Source organism: Hippocampus comes, unplaced genomic scaffold (assembly GCF_001891065.2).
Source record: "Hippocampus comes isolate QL1 unplaced genomic scaffold, H_comes_QL1_v1.1 scaffold83, whole genome shotgun sequence".
Lineage (NCBI taxonomy): Eukaryota > Metazoa > Chordata > Actinopteri > Syngnathiformes > Syngnathidae > Hippocampus > Hippocampus comes.
In genome coordinates, this window is record NW_017805281.1 from 477,455 (window position 1) to 479,306 (window position 1,852).

Genomic DNA, 1,852 nt, shown 5'->3' on the forward strand with positions numbered 1-1,852 from the left:
GGGGGGGGGTTAACCTTCGTTATTTGCTGAAAAATCATCCACTTATTACCTTTTCCTTTTCAGCACATAACGGAGGATATTTCCTCCCAAAAAAAAAACTTCATCTGAAAAACTCACAAAAACAGCGAATAGGTCAGTTGTTCAGTGAATAATGGAACAAAAACAATGAACAGATGACTCACATGTTTTGTAATAAAATTTAACCTTGGCCTGAGTGCAAAAAAACTGCAGAAATACGTTTAGTAAAAAAATAAATAAAGGGTGGATGCATTTCAGTGCCTGAAAAACGCATTTATTAAACGCATATATTTTCTGTGAGAACACAACAGGGACGAGATGAGTTTTTCAACAAAAACCAGAGGATTGGTACTGACTACATAAAAAAATCTGCAACTGTCTGTAATCTTGTGGCATCTTAAACTATGTTGAAGAAAGATGAGGAGCAAGACAAAGCAGCTTTATTTATACAGCACATTTCACACACAAGGCAACTCAATGTGCTTCACACAAACAAAACCGCCTAAAAGTATTTATAAGCAGAACTGCTGAAGAAGTTCAAAGGCAAATCAAAGAGAACAAAAGTAGCTTATTAAGTTACTAAGAGAATGTACATTGACAAAACTAAAATGCATTTACAAAAAAGATTTAAAAGGAAAGGAAATAATAAAAAGTAAAAAAAGTAAGCTTTCTGAAATTACGAAACAAATGTACAATAACACAGATTTTTAAAATGCTTAAAAGGCCTTAATCAAAAAATTTGGGCATCAGAGTTAATTTATACAAAGGTATTGCTGTGGCACCATTTGATGGCTTATGTCTACCAAGGAAATATGTTGAAGTGAGTTGAGGAGCTTTAGCAGAAATTTCAACTGAACAAGAAGATATCAATAAAAAGAAACATCCATTCATCCATCCATTCATTTTCTGAACCGCTTCATCCTCACAAGGGTCGCGGGGTGTGCTGGAGCCTATCCCAGCCATCTTCGGGCAGTAGGTGGTGGACACCCTGAACTGGTTGCCAGCCAACCATCCGCGCTCACACTCACACACTGGACACCGGGCCGCCCAACAAGAAACATGTTACAGATATTTAAAATGTAATGATCATTAGTCGGAAAGATGATGTTGATCTCTCGCGTGTTAATCCGGGATAGTTAAACTGAACTGTTAAATGCTTTACCTGCTCACCAGTGCAGTTGTTTATATACTATGTAACATGGGTTCATGATTGCGTACATTCTAGATGCATGATGCTTATAAATAAATCAATCCAAACGTAATATCTGCAAATAAAACGGACTTGACTTTTGTCTCTTGGGTGTCAAAGGGTTGAATTTGAGAAGATGAGCAACGAAGGGGAGCTCCTGACACGGGAGCTGTCGAAGATGTCGGATGAGGACCTGCTGGCTTGCTCCAAGGAGGAGCTGCTGAGTCGCCTGCGCAAGGAGGAGTCGGAAAAGATGTCGGCGCTCATCCAACGGGGTCGTCTCATCAAGGAGGTGAACAAGCAGCTCCAGGGCCACCTGCTGGAGATCCGCGAGCTCAAAGTCATCAACCAGCGTCTGCAGGAGGAGAACGTGGAGCTGCGGGACCTGTGCTGCTTCCTGGACGACGACCGGCTCAAGGTGAAGAAGCTGGCGCGCGAGTGGCAGCACTTCGGCCACCACGCCGCAAAGGTCATGCGCGAGGACCTGGGTGGCTACTTGAAGAAGCTGGCCGAGCTGGAGCGCACCCAGGATGGCCTGGTCAAGGAGAATCTAGACCTGAAGGAGCTGTGCCTGGTCCTAGAGGAGGAGTGCGTCAGTCGGAGTGACTCCAGCCCAGGCGGGTCCACCGAGCTGGGCCCGCCGCT

General features: G+C 43.8%; 1 protein-coding gene across 1 annotated transcript in view; it reads left to right on the forward strand.

Moving 5' to 3' along the window:
* ccdc85b (coiled-coil domain containing 85B) overlaps positions 1-1,852 on the forward strand; it is a 14,295-nt gene that overhangs the window by 5,253 nt on the left and 7,190 nt on the right. Inside the window, exon 2 of the mRNA XM_019871344.1 lies at positions 1,328-1,824. Coding sequence (XP_019726903.1) covers positions 1,344-1,824 — 481 coding nt within the window. The 5' untranslated portion in view covers positions 1,328-1,343. The remainder of the gene's footprint in view (positions 1-1,327; positions 1,825-1,852) is intronic.